The sequence below is a fragment of the Branchiostoma belcheri genome, unplaced genomic scaffold, assembly GCF_001625305.1.
Source record: "Branchiostoma belcheri isolate BF01 breed outbred unplaced genomic scaffold, Haploidv18h27 scaffold48, whole genome shotgun sequence".
In the NCBI taxonomy this organism is placed as follows: domain Eukaryota; kingdom Metazoa; phylum Chordata; class Leptocardii; order Amphioxiformes; family Branchiostomatidae; genus Branchiostoma; species Branchiostoma belcheri.
In genome coordinates this window covers 1781931-1804208 of record NW_017804109.1, presented here as the reverse complement: position 1 = coordinate 1804208, position 22278 = coordinate 1781931, and the positions used below count along the sequence as shown (strand labels likewise).

The 22278-nt window shown below is 43.2% G+C and overlaps 1 protein-coding gene across 1 annotated transcript in view; it reads left to right on the top strand.

The window, feature by feature from the left end:
• LOC109479333 overlaps nt 1-22278 on the top strand; it is a 61975-nt gene that overhangs the window by 27699 nt on the left and 11998 nt on the right. The window contains exons 3-7 of the mRNA XM_019781284.1: nt 10269-10336; nt 12923-12996; nt 16074-16196; nt 18400-18426; nt 19439-19534. Of these exons, the coding sequence (XP_019636843.1) occupies nt 10269-10336; nt 12923-12996; nt 16074-16196; nt 18400-18426; nt 19439-19534 (388 nt within the window). The remainder of the gene's footprint in view (nt 1-10268; nt 10337-12922; nt 12997-16073; nt 16197-18399; nt 18427-19438; nt 19535-22278) is intronic.

Genomic DNA, 22278 nt, shown 5'->3' with positions numbered 1-22278 from the left:
TGTGGATACTTTTGTGTGGACACTTTTGTGTGGATACTTTTGTGTGTCTACATTTATCGACGTTATGCTAAGCCCCCTGGAGATATGTGATTGTGAAGACCTCCCTTAGACAACGTAGCAGGTCGGAAAGTTGGTATTATGCATCGCTTGGATATCTTACCTGTGTGTCTACTTTTGCCGACGCTATGATAACCTTTTAGAGAGTTTCTGTGGGATGTAAAATGGTGATTTGTAGGGAGGAAAAGCTTCGCTTTGAACTCTGTTGTCTGGTGGGTGTAAAACCTGTCCCATCTGCTCATCATGAGGTCCCTTTACGAGGAGATTCTGGTTAAACAAATAGAAGAATGAACCTTTACGAGTTTGTCGCACCGGTGTTCCCATAAAGTTTCGCCAGTTTTCCCGGGACGACTAATTGGACCAAAATGTCACCGCCTCGTGAAGGCGTTTATCAGGGTGGCCTTGGACCTCACAATGGACTCGCGCTTTCGGGGAAACGTAAAACAGACAGTAAAAGTGCCGTTATATTAGCAAGTCCAATATAGGAGCTCAGTTCTAAACGACAGCTCTGTGCTTAGTAGCTGACGGCGATACTCAGCGTACTCCAAGCCAAACTATAAAACTTAAGAAATGAACGTAATATAAAAGCTGAACTTTGGATTCGGTTACTAGAAGATCTTTCCAACAGTGATGAGTTTGAAGGGTAAAGATACTGTCCTCCAAATTTTCGATGACTATCGGTCCATCTTGTTCACGGAGTAGCCTCGCGAGACTAGTAACTGGACAAATGTATCTATACGCGACAAATGAATCTCTTCAACGATGAACTTTGTGTGTTATCTAGGGAGAACAAAAGCCACCTAGTACCTACTCAGAGCCCAGGTCCAATCAATGATGCTTGATGCGTCTGGGGCTTTAAGTTATCAGAAGAAACAATCATCTATAGAATAGTCACCGCCAGGCTTTAGCGCGAGTTGTCCCGCTGGTCCTGACCGGTAGGTCTGCATCTGTGTCTGTTTGATGGCGGGCGCACGTGAGAAGCCCTGGGACGGCATCAATAACGTCAGAAACAGTCAGATACAAAGAGGAAACTTTTCCCATTCGTTGACGCTGAGATATGGATCTGCACATGTATGGATGGATTACTTACCTGCTTAAGGGTAAGAACTGATAAGGCTGTCAGTCACAAATATCTACTTCGCCTGCAGTCCTGCAGTACCTTCTGTTCTGATTACCCCCAGAGGACTCAGATAACATCACCGCAGTTTATAACGATGACAGAAAGAGGACAATAGGTGACCACATGTAACAGGCAGGACATTAAACTTCAACATGAAGGCACTGGGGACCTTAAGGGTGAATAATTCAGTACACCTGCCCTAATTTTCTCCTCTGGGCTATTAGGAACTTCCCAGGAGGATAATGAGGGTTTACCGCCCTCCGATAGTCAAACTTGCCAACAGTCATGTCACGCTGCAGCAGCTTTATTCATGTCCACACTAAAGTGGGTCTGTAACGGGGCGTCATAAACTACAGTGGCAATACACTTTTCTGGAAAGGTACTAGTAGCTTCGTCATATGGAATGAAGGGAAGGCTTGAGTGTCAATATTTGTGTCGATTGCATTAGCGTAAACGTTGTCCGGCTTGACTAGGCTTCGATTGGCCACATCATCTGAAAGTTTACTGACAAAAAGGCTTTTGAAGAACGACATGAAACGCAGTGAATACCGGAAAGCAGGCAGAGACAACGCATTCCACGGAACAGAGAGGCACAATATACTCCATTAACAAGAACAGGAGACAACAGATTCCAGCATCCAGAACCAGACAGAGAAAACATAATCCAGAAACCAGACAGAGAAAACACATTCCAGGAACTAGACAGAGAAACACATTCCAGGGAAAAGACGGATCCGGAGAAATTACATTTCAGAAACTAAAAGCAAAGATAGCAAATTCCAGGGGCCAGAACTAGAAACAACGCATTCAGAAGAATCAGGTGGACAAAACACAACCCAGAAACAACATAGTCGAAGAATCAGCAATCTCATTAATCAGTATCTTAGATGTCTGGACTTGTGGAGCACACTAGATTTGTTCAATAATTCTAAATTACTACAAGCAACTGTGTGTTTCGATAACAATACCCAAACCAACAAAGCAATATGGGACTTCCTTATCTTGTAAATGCATTCGTTATTAATAAATGGCAGAACAGCTTTTTTTCTCTCTATTCTGTCCCAATGCGAAACCCCCATAACCTCTCAAGAGAAGAAACATAATATTTATAATTGGAACACTTGATTGAATTTGCGCGCGAGCTAATCCATTGTTCGCAGCCAGTGACTCTGCGCCTTAATGCGACATAATCTTCCAGATGCGACCGGCAGGCGGGGATTTCATTCTCTCGCGTTTTCCCCGTCAGACGAAAGCAAGGAAGACTGAACAACACGTACAGTTATTCCGACAGCAGAGCAAGACAGTAAATGAAGCAGAAACAAAAGAAAGCGATGCGTTCAATGTTTAATGACTTATTTTGACAGCAGTACAGAAAGAAGAATAAAATTGAGAAAATTAGATTATGAAATTGCGTGCGGAGGCAAACCCAGTGAATCCTAATTCGAATATACACAATAATAAAACTAAAAGGCACCTCCAAAGTTTTTCCACTCAGTGAAACAGAGTCAGGGCTAAGCTGGCGCAGAGAGCGTTTTGGGCTCAGGAAAATTAATGGTAACTTCAGTATCTACTCCACCGGAAGGCAATCAGTCCATCAGCGCTAGAAGCGTTTACGAGGAGAGAATGAATCCAGCCGCATTACGGAACTATTCCTGAAAGGTACTTCCAAGAAGAAAGGGGCATTAGCGAGTTTACCGAGAGGGAAGCAATCGGTTTCTTTATCTCCCCTGTCTTATTGTTGCTCAAGGTGCGTACCAGCCAGGCCGTTCGTCACTGATTACATCTATACTGACTGGTGCACACTATTGGCTGAGAACAGAACTGTGTAAACGGCGCTTAGGCACTTGGCTTGGTACTAAAAGTCTTCAGAGGATTTGTCATTGGAAGTTTTTGCGGATGATGTGTTCTACCTTTACGGTCTCATTGTAGGTTTTACGGGTTCTTTCGAGCGTGCTGCGTCTGAATTTCCATAAACTTTTATAAGGTCGCAGGTATTTGCGAAAGTCTGGAAAGTCCTTGAAGTTCTAAATGCTAGCACGGCAGAAAAACTTTTGAATCTCAGTTGTAGACCAATAGTATATCCAAGGGAAGTAATGTGATTTGAATTTGACTTTGACTTGGCCGTGAAAAAAAACATTCGTGATTTGACTCTTATCTAGTTCCTTGCCTCCGTCTCTTGACATGGCGAAGAATATCACTGACGTTCTAACCGTCACGTTTCCCATTCAAAACCGTGTCTATCTAGGTCTATGCCTAAATTGGTTAAGGTAAGGATTGGGCACGTCTCTGGATATGATCTATTGTATCCAGAAGTGTCTAGTTCTATGCTTAAATGGGTTAGGGCTAGAGTCAGGAAGGTTCTGGATAGTCCTCGCGTATCCAAGAACGTGGATTTGCCCCAGGCACGGTTCTGGACACGCGTAGACTATGGTTCTGGATAAAGCACGGTTCTGGATACGCGTAGACTATGGTTCTGGATAAAGCACGGTTCTGGATACGTGTAGACTATGGTTCTGGATAAAACACGATTCTGGATACGCGTAGACTATGGTTCTGGATAAAGCACGGTTCTGGACACGCGTAGACTATGGTTCTAGATAAAGCACGGTTCTGGATACGCGTAGACTATGGGTCTGGATAAAGCACGTTCTGGATACGCTTAGACTATGGTTCTGGATAAAGCACGGTTCTGGATAGGCGTATACTATGGTTCTGGATAAAACACGGTTCTGGATACGCGTAGACTATGGTTCTGGATAAAGCACGGTTCTGGATGCGCGTAGACTATGGTTCTGGATAAAGCACGGTTCTGGATGCGCGTAGACTATGGTTCTGGATAAAGCACGGTTCTGGATACGCGTAGACTATGGTTCTGGATAAAGCACGGTTCTGGATACGCGTAGACTATGGTTCTGGATAAAGCACGGTTCTGGATACGCGTAGACTATGGTTCTGGATAAAGCACGGTTCTGGATACACGTAGACTATGGTTCTGGATAAAGTACGGTTCTGGATACTCGTACTAAGGACTATGGTTCCGCAGTGGATAAAGCACAGTTCTGGATACTCGTACTACGAAATATGGTTCTGGATAAAGCACAGTTCTGGATACTACGGACTATGGTTATGGATAAAGCACGGTTCTGGATACAGAACGTCGCGTCATCCTCCTGCTGTCCCTGCCACTGCTTACACCCAGCCATGCGGGCAGCAGCTGCGCGCTAATAGGGATGGATGCCGGTATTGATTACTTCTGTTGGGCGGGGATTTACGGGTTTCAGATGGCCATACTTCTTCTGCGGGCCGGATTGGTGGGCAGGAGAAGCATCGCCGTCTGACTACATGTGTACTTTGGTGTAATGATGTGCAGTACAGCCGATATTGACAAGGCTATTGATGGGATAGATGGTGAGTCTCACGTGCCACAAATCCGGAGCAGACGCGCACGGCAGGGAAAGACGCGGATTTATTATAATTACTAATGGTAGTAAATTCCACTAAAGTCGGGTAATTTTTAGCTGTACACAGTGCTGGACTTTACAATCATAGTAGATAAAGTGTTATTTCACTTACTACCATTGTTAAGTCAGAAAATACCGGCTTCGATTTTATATACATGTACTACCATTACGTAGTCCTGTACTGTTTAGAAAGTGAACTGTCAACCGCACGAAAAGTCGGATTTACCGATGGTAGTAAATACCACTAAAGTTGGGTAGTTAGTATTAACAGTACTGTACAATGGGAGTAAATAAAGTGTAATTTCATTTACTACCATTGCTAAGTCCGAAATTATCGGATTTGACTTTAATATAATACCTTTGCATAGTCCTGTACTGTTTACAAAGTACATGTACGTTACTGCTATTTACTATTATTGGTAATTTATGGGATAAGATGAATTAGAGTCACGGTTAGTCTAGCATTTTACACCGTATCAGGTAAACCTTTCAAACTCTTTTGATGGACCTTCGTTGCTGAAGACTTACTACTGAAGCAAACATGTGGATAGATACATTCACATTCATAACACACTCATGCAGCTGCTACATCAGCGTCTGTGTTGTGCTGGCACGAAGGTTTATACATGATATATGTTTGTATACTTCAAGTGAAAAAATGTCATCGTTGATATAGAGCATTTTTACGAAGAGAGAGAGACGGCAATTCTTCTGCCTTAGTGGCCTTTTGACGTGATTCCTTACTTTACACACGTTTCCGCCCGTGAACATGACCCGCCATCCTGGTGTGTGGACAGATGAGATATCGGGCATAAAGCAGTCCGGAGCCAGCAGCCCGGCCAGGTTTGTTCCGCGCTGGGAAGATTTCTGTATCTGTATCGGCATAACCGCCAGTCTGCGTAACACAACAGTTTCGCAGGCACTCGGCGCGGCGGCAGCTAGCCATATCACACCTAACGACACACAATATTTGCCCATTTAATTGCAGGAGTTGTTTAAAGCTTTCTAGTGATGATGCCCCAACTGTGCTTGGTGGCAACGAGTCCCAGTCTACGATAGTTCTGGGGAAATACGAGTTTTTGAATACCTCAATTCTTGGTTGATAACTCTGATATTTGATGCCATGACTGTTTCTTGTTCTTTTTTGGGCTGGTATCAGATACTTAGTGGTTGGTACGTCCACCAGTTTATTAGTCATTTTATACATCATGCACAGTCTGGACATTTTTTTCCTGGGGAAATACGAGTTTTTGAACACCGCAGGATTTACGTTGGCAATCTCGTCTCGCCCTCGCAGGCGGAGCGCCGGGACAAATGCGGGATGAGTTCGTCTCCGTGTTACATTATCACAAGGCACGCATTCGCGCTGAACAAGACATGGATTCGTGACACTACATCGAACACTTTCACCCTCCGTACATCACAACGCCCACGGTGTACCGTTTGGGATCTTCGATTCTTCAGGCAGAGCTGCCCGCTGTCTTACATATTGCAGTTTTCCTTTATTGCGACTAGGGAGTATCTTACACACTTTCATACCAGCTTAATAAAGTCTCATATACCGCACTTCATTCTTCATCGTGTTTGGAATATGCCCAGTTTTCGGCTCTAGGAGACAGAACCTAAATATATAGCAGCATTCAAAGTAGTTTCGTTCATGTTAAAGATAGTTTTTTCATTCATCAAAACATATATTAGCAGCGCCACATAACAAAAGAGTACAATTACAACAATACACAAAGTTAACATATCTGTGCGCCGTAGTCCCACCACCCCTAGACTAATGCTAATGCTAAAAAGTTATTTAAAAAATAAGATTACTTGTTGACTTTCCATCTGCTTCCTGCACCGACACTTGCAGAACAAACCATGCACAGGGACAAACCAGAAAATCATTAGACCTCGGATGTACGGCCCCACCTGTTAGAGTAACATGTGAGGCAATTTGTACCAGGTTGTATTGATTTATCGTCCTTTGACAGCGCGCAGAGTATCCCGCGGCATTATCCATGGGGATGGCTGCACACAGAAGAAGAAGAACTTTATTTCACGACAATTGCACATGGTACAATGTATGGCAAACTACATAAAGAGAGTAGCAAACAATAAAATGTGTTGAACAAGACCTAATGTCGAATAAAGCTAACAAATCTACATCATAATTATTCAAATAATAAGGGATAGCACAAGTCTTTGATAAAGTGTAACAATCGAGTGGGCTAATCACAAGTTTCGGAATTTTTTCTAATAACAAAGCATTCCTTTATATATATCTACACATATGGGCGTGCAAGTAAGGAGAATGCTAGGCGTTCCCGGATCCGTCGTTTTTTTGTTTGGGGGGGTTGAGGGGTTATTTTCTGATCGAACGTAGATCGCACGCAATAGAAGCTCCGGCTGGCAACCCTACAAGCTATGTAGGAGGCTAGGAAAGTGCGAGGTAAGATGATGATGAAGAGGAGAAGCTGAACTATAACTCAGTAAGTTACATGAAAGAAATGGAAAATAACACTCAGTATTTAAGCTGAAAGGTAGTGAAGTACGCCATGGGAAGAGTGCAATCTTGACGATGTGCCAACGCTGCACGGAATGAAAGAGTGGGACGTGACATTGGGACAGCTTTGTAAACTCCTCAGCTGATGTGGTTATGACAAACGAAGCTCCGCCACAGTTAACATGAGACTCGTTTGCCGCGTATTTTCTGACCTTGTCATTCTTCATGCTCAATTTGCCGGGAGTAACGCGTAAACGCTGGGATTTCCCCGCATTCCAGATAAGCCCAAAACATTGTTAGTCCTGCAATTACATTCCGGGAACTTGATCTAGTCTGATTCCTGGCGTGAACTTCTGTATCTCTGTCGTCTCCCAGGACGGAAATCAAGCGTTCCTGTCAGACAATGTCATGTTCATCAAGGGAGAGTCTCTTCCATCATTCATGGACACGGCAATCTGCAGCGCTACCGCACAGCAAGGGGTCAAAACATTCCAAACAGGTGGATTTGATCACGGTTAGAACGTTGGCAAAATCATATCCAGTTCCTTGAGTAACTGATTTTGGGCGTATCGTATTACCTGGATGTCTAACTTTATCGATGTAAAGTTGGCAATGTTTCTGTCATTTATTTCCGACGGACGATTTTGTCGCTTACAATTCATTGTAATGCACTGTGACATTTGCCAATATCGTAAATAAAATGCTTCTTACCGCACATAACATGGGGAGGTCAAATGGGGAAAGTATTGCAGAAAAGGTTGGATTTGCCGGTGGTAGTAAATGCCAGTGCAGTGTTTATCTTGTAAACAGCACATGACTTTACAACGGTAGTAAATATATGTCGAGTCCCACATCATCGAAATGGCTTTTATCAACTACCATTAATTGTAAATTTCGTCACCATTAAACACCAGTAAGCATTCGTTGATGAAGGTTAGACATCCAGGTAATGCAATACGCCAAAACACAGTTACTCAAGCAACTGGATATGATTTTGGAAACGGTCAGACGTTTCAGGTAGCATCCACTAGCTTTCGTCAGTGACCAGTAAACATTACCTGACGTAACTGGCATTTACTACTATTGGTAAGTCAAGCTTTCCGTGCAGTGTTCTTATTGAATCCGCCGCCCCGTCAGGCCGACCAGCACAGCGATAACGCCGTGACAGATGGCAGTAGGAGAGGCCTGAAGGCTCCCAGCCCAGGTGCGACCGCAGAACTAGCTTATCTAAGACGTGAAGAAGTCCACGTATCGATCCTTGAAGTATCGCCGCAGGCTCGCCGGGATTGTGTCGGAGTCCTGTTCATTTGTCACCTCGGAGGACAAGCCAGCTCATCTGCAGACGTTAGCAGGACCTGGGCTCAGCGTGGCCGAGTCTCTAATTTGTGAGCGATCCATCATTCAAGCTACAGGAAACTCCAGGAGTTTTGTTGTTGTTGTGTGGCGCTGTCAATATAACTTATAAACTTGAGTGCAGCGTCACACTGTCCTTGTTATGTTTTGATGAATAATGATAAAAAAAGTCCAGGAGCTTCGCGTCGTTTCTCACCGGTACTCGACGGCTACCTGGAGTATTGGGCATCTTAAAGGTTCTTCCTCTCCGGACGAGCGTCTTAATTTCTATTTTGGTACAAACCTCTTCTTTGAGACATTCCATACCCTCATTCTCCCACAACTGGTGTTGTGTTAGTGTACAAACAGCGCGCCTCCAGAGCATTCTGTCTTGTGCTGAAATCCAGGATTTTATCTGTTCAGCGCCGTGTTTATACGTATGGTCTTATGGTTCAATCCCCCGAGCTCAGATCCTTTTTGGTTTCTCACGAAGATGTACCGACTGGGGTCACTATCAAAGAGTGCAATACCTTGCAAAGAAAAATGTTGGCATTAGAGTATACAGTTGTAACAGCTTTCAGCACATCTGCTCTGACAAGCTGGTATAATGCCGTTAGACTAGGCCGTCTTACGCTGCTATGTATAGGACTAAGCCAGGTACTAAAAGTATAACAAGGATGTCCGTAGTCACATATGCGATAAAATAGATTGATAGTGGTTGACTATTCTGAAGTCCATGTACCTGCTTCAGAAGTTATCGGAGGGCCATTACTGTGAAACTGCATCAAGCCAACATTGACCCACGTCGCTTCTGCCAAATCCAAACAAACCCCATGGTGTTCAAACTACAAACAAGACCGTCCATAGAGATTGGCTCCATGCAGTGGGGATGTAAAGGAGATCACTAGAAAGATTTAAACAACTCCTGCAATCAAAAGTGCAAAGATTGACTGTAACAAGTCGTTCGGTGTGATATATCTAGCTGCCACCGCGCCGCGTGCCTACGAAGCTGGTGTGTTACGCCGAAAGCCGGTTATACCGGCTAAACAGATACAGGTACAGATACAGACCAGAGGTGGCGGAGTTGTCTCTGTACTGACAGATCGATAGTGAACAAGACGATCTATGTTCCTCCTCACGAGGTATCCATTTTATCCACCTGCTGGCGGTAAATCAACGATCAATGCCACACGGATCGGCAAATGTGGACTGAACAAATACTTATCAGTGTCCCAGATCTGAAAGTTGTTCGCTTGATCAGCATCTCTGCAGGGTTCGGCGACTTGCCGATGTCGGAACAAGTTTGCGATTTCACGATAAGCCGCCTGTGATTCATGCAGGCTAACTTTGCGGCGATCGATCGGGGTTCTTACCCTCCTAGCAGAGGTTTGGGTTTAGGCTTATTTTGGCGTGATTTTATGCACACGAAATAAACGACAAGTTTATTTCGTGTTCACCGAACCTCCGGCTGTACGATCCATCCAAGAGTACGTTCTTATCCGAAGCAATGTACTTATTTTCACCTGAGTGAAGTGGGGATATAGGTTTTAAGTGCCTTCTACAGTGACAAGGAACACTGGGGGGCTGCTCGAGGGATTCGAACCTACAACCCCCAGACTTGAACAACTTGACACCTACCCCGAGTGCTTCCTTCGTGTGCAAAGACGAAGCATGTGACCAGCCTCATTTATGTGATGAAGTCCATCCCGAAGAGGCCATACATAGTCATCTTTCTGTGTAGCACACGGAGTAGTACCAGTTAGGTTCTACTAACTAACGTTGTTTGTGTGTTTATGTGTTACAGACCAGCCTGTTGATGTGAGCTGCAGCGTCTATATAGACAGCATGGGGTCCTTCTCAGAGAAAACCATGGTAAGACATCTTACCACCTTTGGCATGCGTGGTGGCATTCTCTTAGCAACAGACACTTTTAATACATTATCCGTTTTGTATCCGAAAATAGTTTACTAGGCAGACACACGAAGTGATTGGATCATCTTAATTAATCTATGTCTTCTTAAAATTCAACCACCTTTATCTCCAACCAAGTCAAAAACTTTCTCATGCTTATGTGCTACTCTCTCTTTTCAACTATTTGAGTCCCAGTTTGCTAATCAATCAAACAGAGGCACTCAAGACATTTCTGCTACGTCTTTTCCCAATTTGATATTGTGTTAACTTGAATGGCATCATTACATATTTATACAATGCTACACGGTGGCCCATGTACGCAGTCACCCATTTGTCTCGATGCAGACGACATTATCAGTGGTATGTTTTGTGGCCCAAGGGATGTACATAGTGGCCCAAGGGATATACATGTGGTCCATAGGCCATCACTGTTCACCCATGGGATACGCCATGTGGCCCATGGGCCAACTCTGGTGGCCCGTGGGATATGCCATGTGGCCAATGGCCCATCGCTAGTGGCCCAAGGGATATACATGTGGTCCATAGGCCATCACTGTTCACCCATGGGATACGCCATGTGGCCCATGGGCCAACTCTGGTGGCCCAGGGGATATAGCACGTGGCCCAAGGGATATGCCATGTGGTCCATAGGCCATCACTGTTCGCCCATGGGATATGCCATGTGGCCCATGGGCCAACTCTGGTGGCCCGTGGGATATGCCATGTGGCCAATGGCCCATCGCTAGTGGCCCATGGCATATGCTATGTGGCCCATGGGCCATCGCTAGTGGCCCTTGGCATATGCTATGTGGCCCATAGGCCATCACTGTTGGCCCATGGGATATGCCATATGGCCTATGGCCCATCGCTGGTGGCCCATGGCATATGCTGTGTGGCCTATGCGCTATCGGTAGTGGCCCAATAGATGTACAATGTGGCCCATATGTCATCGCTATATTGGCCCATGACATACGCCAGGAAATCCGCACTTTGAGGTGGAGATGATAACGGCCGAAGCGGCATCATCCAGTGACCCAGTTTCTGCCTGGCCGATCTTTCAGCTTCAGCGCGAACTCGTAACAAACTCATCTCGCTGTGCCAAATCCTAACGCCCGAGGACAGGAAGCATTTAAAAGTTGCTGCTCTTTCATACGTAATCAATCTGAATAGTTTTAAATCTCCGATGTGGACGGCAGAAAGCCCTGCGGTGTTTATTGCCAGTCTTATCGGGTCTTGAAGAAGGCGCCTGGCGCCAGGACAGCGTGATCTTTGTCTTTACGGCTTCCCGATGTTTACTTCACTCCTAATACTCGGCTGGAGATATGGACACTTAGCTCACACTGAAGCGTATTTATTGATGGAAATGGCCATGCGATGATCGGGATATTGTCCGTTCATGATGCACGTTAAAGGACGTTATCAGCAGCGGCAGTTAGCAGGCCACAGCATATGGGCCCAATAAACCATAACGACACGATAAAACGGTGACATGAGTGATAGACTGAGACCGTCGCCTGAGAACGTTACTGTAGCACGGCGGGCGTGAGTTACAGCTATCCCCGTCTGCGAGGTGTGACATACCGGCCGCCTGGCCGAAATAAAACCTTATAGCGAGCCATAACTAGCAGTATTTGCGAGATAGCATCTCTATCTACTGTACTTAACGTGTGACTATTAGATTAGGCGGGGTTAATAGAGTTCACCTACAGAGTCGACACGTCTAACCCCCGCGCACTTGGGCAGACGATTTAAACCTCTCGGGAGAGACAGTAACTCCGTCATAACCCAAAAATGTCGCCCGGTAAAGAAGAAAGCTGGACCCAACCTTGATCCTGTCCCTTTTGTTGTAAGTCATCTATAAACAGCAAAGTTCTTTCAACACAACCATTTTTTAGCGAGCTGACGTTTCGATGAACGTTTCGACGTTTCAGAATTGCCCTGATGAAGATGACAGACGGTCATCGAAACGTCGGCTCGTATAAAAAATGGTTGTGATGAAAGAACTTTGCTACTCATTCGTTTACCAACCTGATGAAATTATTTACGGAAGTCATCTATAGTTTCACCACGCTGCTGTCTTACCAGCTCACCAAAACTTGCAGAAAACTGAACTTGATGACGCTACGACTTATCTAAATGTTTATTTGTTTGTATAAAAATGATGAAATATTGTATAAACTTTGGAAATGTTCACCTTTACGCCAACGCATTACGTTTTCGTAATGAATCCAATATTTTGCTGGAAAATTGCACTTTAAGTGCGATAATGCAAATGATATGATCATCGTTTGTAACAACGCATGTTTTCGATATTAATTATATGAATGACTTAATAACTAAATCATCGAAAAGTACCAGAAATACAGTCAGGGACCCAATTATTTTTACGACCATAGGAGCCACATTTTACGAAAAACGAGCTCCCTTGATAAAAAATTAAACACTGTCTACTGATTTCATTTTATTAGTAGCACATCAGCATGAAGAGTGACCAATAACATCTTTATAATCGCATGAAGCTTGATGAAACGTGTATTATTTTTACAGGACTTCTCGTTAAGTCTGATCATGGGTTGTGAGTGGAGCGACTTCCGTCTGGCGAACATATCCACCGAAAGCTGGTAAGTACAAGTCGTGTCTCGAAAGTTCATCTGTGTTGGTAGAAATCATTATGAAGCAGTTTAAACTGCAATTTCCAACACAACAAATTGGACTCACCCACATTTTCGACTGTACAACTCCAGTCTTTGTCAAGGAATGAGCAATCCACCGCTTCCGCGACGTTACGCAGATAACACACGTGACTCCATGAGTAGTGGATCATAGGTTGCAGAAAGTCTGTGGCGCCCCCCGTCTCTGTTGAGGGATGGTTGTAATGTCCTGATATAGATGGCCCCTTTAATCCCTCGTGCAAAGAAGTCCAGTTCTGTGTAAGATTCTTACTTTGTCCAGTGAGGCTGAATGTCGTGTCCTCCGTTACCTCCAAGTACAGAGGTTTTGTTTCTGGTGTGTTTGTATATTATATGTCTGCTAGTGCGTCGTGGTTACGTGTTGTACTTAGAGTCACAGGAAGTGAGGGGGAAATGGTGTAACCACAGACTTCTAGGAAGGACAAACTAGGAAAGTGAAAGTGATCTCGAACCAGTTTAGCTCACTGAAGAGCTAATCTTCCACTGGTCGTGACAGAGAAGACAGACGCTATGTACAGTATTTACAGGTTGCAAAACTCATAGGGGTGCAAACGGTCTTCTCACGGACTATGGGAAGTAAGGCCGAATTTTAGGTCAGAATGGTCTCCATGCAGGCTTGGGTGGAAGTTAATGGCACGGTGAAGGAAATCAGCACCTCTAGAATTGCAGTTGCGCGACAGTGGAATATACATAAAATCAGCGAAACATTCACAATTATGAAGAAAGCAAGAAACTGATAATAACAACTTTGAATACTTCGCGGAGATATGATGCCTAGCCGAAGTTCTTGTTGCAATTTTAACTTTTGATCAACACAAGAAGAAAAGCATCGTACAGCCGACTGTTCCTCTTTGTCAGGTTTGATGCCCCATTCACGTTACGTGTCTTACCGGAAACGTGGCGTCATAACGTTTCCGGAAAGTCACGTGTCAGACGCAAATGGTCATCATACCTGAAGAAAGCCGGAGAAAATTTTATCATGAATTACTTTACTTCTGTTAGATTAAAAATTCAGATCAGAATCCTGTTGAAAAGTTTATAGTGTTGATCGAACAACATAAAAGTTTACTCACTATGCGATGAGATTTCCTTCTTTTATTTGAGTCATATTAATCATAGTAAAACGTTAAACTTTATTCCAACACACTATTTACAGGGATCAAATTTTCAGCGACCACTGTCGCCTTCATCAGGATAAGTAATCACAACGTGATCTCGCGAGAGTTACGGTTTACAAACACGTGACCATATTCACACGAGACTTTACTGATACGTGACGTAAGCAATTGATCAAAAGTGCCAGGGAGTTTATATCGTTCACCATCTCTATTAAGCTTATAAGTGAAGGCTGAAGTGCACTGAAAATTTGATCCCTGTAAATAGTGTGTTGGAATAAAGTTTAACGTTTTACTATGATTACTACCAACACAGATGAACTTTCATGATAATCATGATAATCCTGTTATCTACCGACACAGATGCGGTTTATATTGTACAGTACCCTTCACTCATACTGCACCAGTAATCCTAATGCATATGTAACATCAAGGATCGGACAAAATAAAATGGATTTATTTACGAACAGCAAGACATTTCATGAATTATGAAATGCAATCATATATGAACCTATAGCTGTGTGTATAGCTAAATGTCAACGTGAAATATGTATACGATAAACAATCTCAGCATTTAGCCACAGGCGGCGGGACGTTATCTTTTTAATTGATATGAATCTTTATTGCATGTTCTTGCCCAGATGGGCTAAATGCACAAGAGGATATCCAGTATGTAAAACATGAGTATTTCATACTGGAACGCTATATTCTAATGCAAAGTGCTAAGAATCTATACAATACAACAATACTATATACTACCTATCATCTACTGTTAGTTGCCCTTTCTTCTCTCTTTTTGAAACATTTAGAAACATAATTACATAGTTTGTCTACTGTACATTCGTTCTTGCATGACATCAAGTGTTTAAACATGTCCTGCTTTGACATGTTCTTACACATCTTGTCTAATTGTAAAGTATCGAATAGCTCTTGGCGTACTTTAATAACCTGTATCATATTAACCTCCGAAACAAACGTGCCATCTGGCAGGAAGGCACAGATTAGGAAACACGGATAAAGTTTTTACAGGACTCTATCAACTTCATAACGCGATTACCGCTGTTTACTGCACCGAGTCTCCCCAAGCCCTGCCTGAAGTAATGAACGTTTTATCCCGCTTTCCATACCCTTACCTTGTTATAAACTATTAGGCCTTGGGCTGGAGCATGTCATAAAACCGCCATTACCACCGTAATCATGTTAAGTGTTTTAAAGCTTGCCTTACCGAGCTGAAATCAGGTTTCACTTTGCGGATAGTTAAATGTTTCATTAAGTTCGGGGCAGCAGGGACGCAGTGATCATTTTGCAAGCATCAGGCAATCATAATTGCTAATTAAACTAAGACAATAATTGATGTAGCTAATTAGAATTTAAGAGTTTGATTTTACACATGTACACGACAGCAGCAACATACCAAACGTTTGAAATACTTGTGGAATTTTAAGAAGATTCTGACCACGAGATTATACAGGCATCATTGTCTCTTTGCTGGAGTCTCGTGTCCGTATGGTCACGTGTTCCAAATGATGGGTCATTCATTCTGACGAGGGCAAAAAAAAAACAGTACATCGTAGTTTTAATCTTTTTAGATCAACATTGAAACAAAGCAATACATAGTGGTGACGCACTCTGTATTTAATGTTTAATGGAAGGTTTTGACCCTTATCATGCCCAGCGATTTTAATTCTATGTCCACTATACCTTTTATATTTGTTACCCCAACCTTTTATTTATGTTTTTATGTTTCATGAGCAACGGTTCCGTATAAGCACATTGCGTGCTTTCTGTCCAATGCTAAAAAAATCTATGTGACTCAAATATAAATCTTACCATGTTACCTACCGATATAGATGGTTGTCTCGTCGCTGATGAGTTTGGCTGTTCCGTCTGCAGGTCCCCTCCCCCGGAAATGCACATCTGGAAGCCGAGTATCGAGGTGGTGATGAAGGAGGAGTCGGGAGAGTCGCACCCGGTCGTCAGCGTGTCTCCGGAGGGGAACGTCCTGCAGATGAGATGGTGAGTGAAGAAAAGGCCATATATGATATATGTGCACATAGCAATCATATTGCTTGTATTCGTAATAAAATAAGTCCACATACAGTATATAAATAAATAAACTATTCGCAAAATCATGCCCGTATGCTAATTGCTTTTACAATCAAGTATAATACTGGAAAAAACTTCTACTTCTACTACTACGCTAGCTATTATAGGGTTCGACTTCTTTGAAGGCAGTGGATAATGAATAGTCCCACATTCTGCATAATTAGTGGATATATATGTTCCAGGAAACGTGCTGCAGATGTTAGTAGATGAACATGCAGTGTGTTCCAAAAAAAAATCTTTAAAAAAACTGCTGCATATGACATGCATGGTCATAGAAACGTCGGTCCTTGTTAAATGAGTGGTTGAAACCGTTGCTGTTCAATTACTAGATCCCGTAACAAGAGACATCCACGTGCAGTATACATGTATGTGCCATGTTCAACGTAGAAGGCAGAAGATTCTGTTGTTAGCAACAAGAACAAACAACAGTGGTGAATCGTGGCTTCACCGTTGCGGGCCAGTAAAGTTAACGGCACTGGGCCAGACTTGCACTAACGCCTGTACTGTGGTCCAAAGGAAATGTTGCCGGAGATGATGAGTTGCTCACAAAGTACTGTAAAAATCACACTTGGAAAGCAAGAAGACCTGAAGGATTTCACTTACCATTGCAACATACATCAGCAAAACAGCCCATTTAGCAGATAGCATAGTATTACGTACTAGTATGTCATCAAACATTTCCGACATGACAACACTTACTGAGAAACTGTTACAAATAGCCATTTTGATTTCTCAAAGGATATTTATGTTAATAAAGGAGGTCCTTCCTGATAGGCAATCTAAAAGCCTGGTGGATGAAAGGAAGTATTAAAAAAAAACAAATCGTTCGTCGAATATGTCTATTAACATTCCACTCTTTAGGGAACGAACTCAATTTGTGAGCCAAAGTGGTTTGGAGTCTGCCTTTTCACATTTTCCCGGGTAATAATAGACAGAACGACCTCCGAGGGATCGGTAAGTAGCACCGTGAGTGAGCGGCGAGATTAACAAACCCAGACCGTCCGCGCAGTACCCACTCAACATGCCGTTAGAAGAAAGGAGACTGTCCGGGACTCCATTAGCGCTCCATCTTTCATTCTGACCTGCTGGACCGCCATCCATGCGGGACTCTTCAGCAGACCGCCGTCCCATCCCTCATCCGCCGGCTGGGATGGCCTCGGCTTTTGTTCTTCACAACCTTCAGACGTTTCGCGGAGACGAGCGTCTGGGGAGCGGTGGAGATGCTCTCTGGCTCTGTGGATTCTGTGGAGTGGAAAAGATGAAAGGAAAACTTCATCATCATGTTAAGATGTTAGGTGTAACAAGTCGTTCGTAATATAGCCAGCTGCTACCGCGCCGCGTGCCTGTGAAGCTGGTGTGTTACGCCGAACTAGTGCGGTTATACCGGCTGTACAGATACGGATACAGATCATTCCAGGGTGTCTTCGCTTCTACTCCTAGACGTTTGGCAGAGCCGATCGTCTGGGGAGTGGTGGAGATGCTCGCTGGGTCTGTGTAGTAAAAAGGGAAAGAAAAGTCAACATCAATCCGTCTTCACTCCTACTCCATCGTCACCATCTTCACTCCTACTCCTAGACGCTTCACGGTGACGACTGTCTGGGGAGTGTTGGAGATGCTCTCTGGTTCTGTGGAGTAGAAAGACAAAAAATCACCATCATTCCAGGGTGTCTTCACTTCTATTCCTATATTTCGCGGAGATGACTGCCTGGGGAGTAGATGGTTCGTGGACTCGAAAAGATCTAAAATAACTTCAATAGTCATCATCATTCCAGGTGTCTATGTCTTCACTCCTACTCCTAGACGTTTCGCGGAGATGACTGTCTGGGCAGTGGTGGAGATGCTCTCTGGGTCTGTGGAGCAGAAAGGGAAAATCATCATCATTCCATGGTGTGTTCACTCCTACTCCTGGACGTTTCGCGGAGATGACTGTCTGGGGAGTTGTAGAGGTACTCTCTGGGTCCATGAACTGAAAAAAAACTTCACTAGTCATAATCGTTCCAGGGTGTCTTCACTCTTGCGGAGAAACCCTTCCCGTGACTGACTTACTTTTCTTGATCTCGCAGTCTTTTGCCATGTAGGATATTGTATATCTCATACAGAACCTCCCTGAAAGTTTGAGGAAAAATCTGTCAACTTTTCATCTGCAATAAACCCAAGTGCGTCGGACATAGGTCATAGCAAAACCTCGTCCAACCTATATCTAATAAGGCAGATTGCGCAGACAGGAAGTGCTGATAAGTATTTCCTGCACTCCAAACTGTAACAGCCGTTGAGATTTACCACTAAACTGTAATTCAGGCCTCTCTACAGCAGCTGCAAAATGAAACTTCAGGTTGTCTGGTGCTTATTGCAAATCTGACTACAGACTGATTTACTCGCCGTTTGAAGCCTTGACAATCACCTTGTCTGTTCAGATTCTCTAAATTGGTTTGATATTACCGCTATATTACCTGAGATATTACTGCTCTACATCAGTACATATTGTCTGGCAAGTTTGTCAGCACCCTATAAACCGACTACGTTGATGAAGGTTAGACATCCAAGTAAAAAAAATCTTCACTTATTTGCATATCAATCAATAGGTTGTGCTTATAAACCTGCATTTCTCCTCTGGTCTCTCAGTCACTGACGAAAGCTAGTGGATACTAGCTGAAACGTCTGACCGTTTCCAAAATCATATCCAGTTGCTGTTGCTTGAGTAACTGTTTTTTGGGGTATAAAGCTTGTGTAACACCTGTTGGTGTTATTGATGATCACGACTATACAGTAACCACACCATGCAGCCTCGGGTTCATTAAACACGTTCTCATCACGGTCGATACATTACGCGTTTGGTAAATTGCTGCAAAAACGCGCGATTATGAAGCACCGCAGGTATGCCTACATTATTACGGAACAGTAATACCCTGATACGTCGATGAAGGTTAGACATCCAGGTAATACGATACGCCAAAAAGCAGTTACTCAAGCAACCTGCATTTCTCCTCTGGTCTCTCAGTCACTGACACTAAAGCTAGTGGATACTAGCTGAAACGTCTGACCGTTTCCAAAATCATATCCAGTTGCTTGAGTAACTGCTTTTTGGCGTAATAATAATTCCATGACTGCTGCTTTACGTAATAGAATAGAATTACGTATAGAACGACCCGCCCTAACAACAGGTTAATCACTCCCGTAATCACCGTAATGATAGAACAGGCTGTCATGGAAACAGCGTCTCGCTCTATAGAAATCAGCGGTGGTCCGCAGTAGGTAATGGATAGGATAATTTCGCGCGGTTATAACCGTGTTCGTTCCAAGCGGGAGGCTTCAAGACGGTTCCATTCGGCTGGTAGATTGTAATAATAGTCATAATTTTATTGTCAATTCTTGCCCGAAGGCTAATTTTGTAGCAGGTAATATGAAAAAGACGATTAACGAACAGTGGGAAAGCTGTGAGGGATCTCAAGAAAATTTTGATGAGTTATCAATAAACTTCTTTGATCTCCCTTGCCTTTCTTTCTGTATGTTTGTTACGTACAGATATACTTTTACCATAAAACAGAACGGAAATAATACAGAGGCTAGTGTGGAAAATACAATAAAGTCATGCGATAAAAGACCACATAAAACTAACTCAATATCACCAGCCTTGCCAAACTCAAAGGTCACATTCATTTTACGGCACACAGTAAGTGGAAATAAAGTCCTCTTCCGCCCAAACAAATGGAGGAATATTAGACTGTGTAAATTCTAATGCAAGACATCGGCCCACATGAATCCACAGAGCCCAAGCAAAAAGTCAGTTACCTTGGAGACATTTCCTTAAGAAAAAAAAACAATTCGATATATCTGATTCCACCCCACCCCACCCTAAGCCTATCTGCTGGCCATAAATAATCAGTACAAATCACACTGAGCCCAAGCAACAAGTCAGCTACCTTCGAGACATTTCCTTAAAAAAACAAACCAATTTGATACAATACATCTGATTCATGTCTGATTCCACCCCACGGTCCCCACCCTACCCTAAGCCTATCTCCCAGCTATAAATAACCAGTAGAAATCACACATCTTGCGGCAATGCACGTTCACCTTTTAACAACTCCGACAGAACCCTGCAGATCCCAGCTCTATCTGCCATGTATATCTCCTTCCATATTGATTACCTATTCTGTGTATTTTTATACTTGTTGTCATTGACTATGTAAATTTTGATGTTGTATATGTGTGCACATATGGGGGAGGGCAACTTGTAAAGGTGCGTATGCACCTGTTTTTCCCTCCTATTCACTTCGTGAACAATCAAAATAAACAAATAAACAAACACAGTCCTCAGGACGGAGGATCCCACAGCTGACGTTATCGAACGTCCTCAGGGACCAACCCGAGATCTGATGGATCCTGTTGATCCAGTGTCAGGGGCGAGTTGCGGGGTGGGATCGTTAAGGTCGGGCAGGTGGGGCGAGGGGATGTTGGAGATAAAGGATTGAGTTATTTATCACGAGCGCAAACTGACATCACACGGGGAATTCAGCCTGAGAAGGTGACCTCAAGGACGTTATCGACTTGTACAGAAAAAAGTACTACAGAAACTGTTGGTCTCTAACACTCTAGTCCTGCAACTTATACAACATAGAGAGAACCATAGGCACAATACTAATTCTACATCGGAGGGATTTCCTAAACGCTGAAGTCTTGGAATTACCCTACAGGCACAAGTTTGCAAGCTAAGTTTGACTTGTTTTGTACTTGACTGTCAGGACTTTACCTCATCTGATGATGAACTTGACATTGGTACGTCTTAAAGGATGAACTTGACTTTGTTACGTCTTTATGAACTTGACTTTTCAACACCATAATGTATGATGTACTTGGCATTGCCACGTCTTATGACATAAATTGACTTTGCAATTTCCCTTCAGGCACAAGTTTGTGAATTAAGTCTGAATTTTGTACTTGACTGTCAGGACTTTGCCCCGTCTAATGATAATCTTGACTTTGTTACGTCTTTATGAACTTGACTTTTTAACACCATGATTTACGATGTACTTGACATTGCCACGTCTTATGACACATTTGACTTTGCTCTTCGAATCAAGTCCGTTGACTCCTGTTGAAGAAGAGGGCAGGAGGTCACATTTTGCATCGCCAATATCATGTTGCTCTGGACGTCCTATTAAGAAGTGCAATTCATCTTCCAGGAATGTAGACATTCCCGGAGATGTGTGCCGTTAGAGGAGGAAATGGCGTATCATATTACGGCGCAGATGAGAAGGCAGCATACTTTAGGTACTAATGCGGCCATCTCACATTCCCCAAAAAGGCGTCTGATTTCAAACATTACCGGCCATTACAAATATCAGTACGTGTCGGTAATGTTTCTTTTCTCGCTTTGCCTAAAGTCAGTCGAAGGACAGATTCGTTTTGGAAAGGTCAATCTTTTCTTTAGGGTATGGGTAAGGTCAGTATTCAATCAGATGAACTCAGAAACTCATAATGCAAAAAAATATAAGTAGGCATCACGCAAGACTTGATAACACCTCTGGCTCCACTGGTGTAAACACAGGCAACTTTACCGACTGGAAAATAACGCGAGCAACCTCACTGGAGAGCCTGGCCTTGATCGTTCCCTCATCCGTGTAAAGTTTGCCGTGGATCATATATTGAAAACATCACCAATGTTTTTCCTTGGCTCACCGTTTCCATAGCACTGAACATCGATGAAAGAACAGTTTGCGAGAAATCATCGAGGCATGATGAGAGGCCATGGCTATTATCAAGGACGCACAGCTCAATCTTTCCACAACCTGTGCACAAACCAGTCGTTCACGTACTCGTATATAGTTAAAAGAAATCATATTATATCCGACACAACCAACTGATGTACACTCTAGTTTATACATATATATATACATATATAAAAACTTATCATGTCAGCCATGTTCCATATATATATATATATATATATATATATATATATATATATATATATATATATATATATATATAC